The sequence below is a fragment of the Nematolebias whitei genome, chromosome 16, assembly GCF_014905685.2.
Source record: "Nematolebias whitei isolate Nwh7 chromosome 16, NemWhi1, whole genome shotgun sequence".
NCBI lineage: Eukaryota > Metazoa > Chordata > Actinopteri > Cyprinodontiformes > Rivulidae > Nematolebias > Nematolebias whitei.
In genome coordinates, this window is record NC_056513.1 from 737,532 (window position 1) to 739,496 (window position 1,965).

General features: G+C 43.4%; 1 protein-coding gene across 1 annotated transcript in view; it reads right to left on the bottom strand.

Annotated features, from left to right (window-relative positions):
• LOC119422994 (glutamate receptor 2) overlaps positions 1–1,965 on the bottom strand; it is a gene marked incomplete at its 3' end in the record, with an annotated part of 67,779 nt that overhangs the window by 52,964 nt on the left and 12,850 nt on the right. The window contains exons 3-4 of the mRNA XM_037690405.1: positions 995–1,234; positions 392–405 (exon numbers count right to left, since the gene is read on the bottom strand). Coding sequence (XP_037546333.1) covers positions 392–405; positions 995–1,234 — 254 coding nt within the window. The remainder of the gene's footprint in view (positions 1–391; positions 406–994; positions 1,235–1,965) is intronic.

The window sequence follows — 1,965 nt, forward strand, 5'->3', positions numbered from 1 at the left end:
TATATATATATATATATATATATATATATAGATATATATGTGTGTGTGTGTGTATCAAAATGTTGCGCTCTAGAATCAATGTTTAAATCAATCTATCGATAGTTTTGATACTTCCGTCATTTCAGGTAATGCATATCATTTACAGGAAGATGGTAGAAAGTAACTAAACTACTGAGCTCTTGTCTAAATGATACGCTTTTTTGTGGGAACTATTTTTTCTTCCGCCTGGGTGAATGTGTGTGTGTAAGCAGAGCGGCACGCTGCTCGTCAGTCAGTCTCTCAGTCAACAGCGGAGCGTAAACGGAGTCATATGAGGAGCTTTTTCAGCTCCAAAAACAGCCAAGAAGCGGTTTGTGGAAAATCAGTAAAGAGCTGTAGCAACACAACAAACCTTGTAAAACACTTCTGGTTAAATCACAACACAGAATACGAGGCAGTGATGAGGCGGACAGAGGAGGAGAGTCAGGTGCTGCTGCTGCAGGACAAGACAGGCTCTGGAGGAGTCCCTCAGGGATGCATTTGTTTAGTTTTTATATCATTTCTTCTATTCATTTCATTTGATGCTTTCATATGATTGTCTTCTGTTATGTGTACCTGATCTGTGTTCTTTGTTTAAATCAGGTCTCTTGTGAGTCCTCGAGGCTCAGTGAGACTAACCTGGACAAATAAATGTTGAACTGAAAAACAAAAATCCCGCCCCCAAGAGGGATGGGTGTTGGGCAGCTATATGAGCGCCCAGGAGTGTCAAGGGAAAATGTTGTATGGTGACATGAAACTTGGCAGCCTGTCATAATAAAATATTAACAAACTATTACAATAAAATAAATAGCTGCTCCTGGGTACACGTCGTGGACTCCAAAGCGTGAGAAAAAAGTGGAGGCCTATACGTTAGCAATTATGGTAAATGTTGCACAGTTTCCTGTAATTGAATAAAACCTGAATAAATGGTGGCATTCAGAAACAAAGTGGTAAAAAACAAAGTAAAGCAGTTTACCTCTGTCGCTGTCGTACAGATAGGCAAACCGTTCCCACTTGTAGTACTCCACTAATGAAACCAGTGGACCCTTGATGTCTGGCCTCATTTGAAGAACAAACTGATTGGTTCCCTCCACTGGAAAAGAAGGAGTGATGAAGGACACGTGGAGCGTCTCACAGAAGGAAGTGATGGTGTTGACCGACTTCTTGTCATAGAAGCCAAAAATGGCATAGACGCCTCGAGAGAACTGGGAACAAACTAGAGAAACGGAAAAAAAGACAAATAAACACCAAGAAAGCTGCGAGGTCAAAGTAAAATCACACAAATTTACATGACAGGGTAGAAATGCACCGAACAGTCCAGGATTAAAGCTGCACGGTAAACTTTGTCATGAAATACAATGTGGAATTTGAGTTTATAATGACAATATAAATTGTGATCTACATTTTACTCACTCCTCTCTTCTGTCATTACTCTCATCTAATGCAGGTGTGGGCATTACTACTGTTGGCTGTAACTGGGACCCCGAGTACTGGTACATCATTTCGTTCCACCTCATGTACCACATGTGATGTGAATGACAATAAACTGAACTTGAAATTGGGCAGCACGGTGGCGCAACTGGTAGAGCTGCTGCCTCTCAGCGAGCAGGTCCCTGGTTCAAACCCCGGTCCAGGGGCCTTTCTGGGTGGAGTTTGCATGTTCTCTCCGGGCATGCGTGGGTTTTCTCCGGGTACTCCAGTTTCCTCTCACAGACCAAAAACATGCATGTTAGACTGATGGTAACTCTAAACTGTCCCTAGGTGTGAGTGAGAGAGTGAATGGTTGTTTGTCTCGTTTGTCTCTATGTGTCCCTGTGATGGACTGGAGACCTGTCCAGGGTGTCCCCCGCCCCTCGCACAGTGATTGCTGGACATGGGCACCAGCGACCCCCGTGACCCAAAATGGAATAAGCGGGTAAAGATAATGGATGGATGGATGGAAGGATG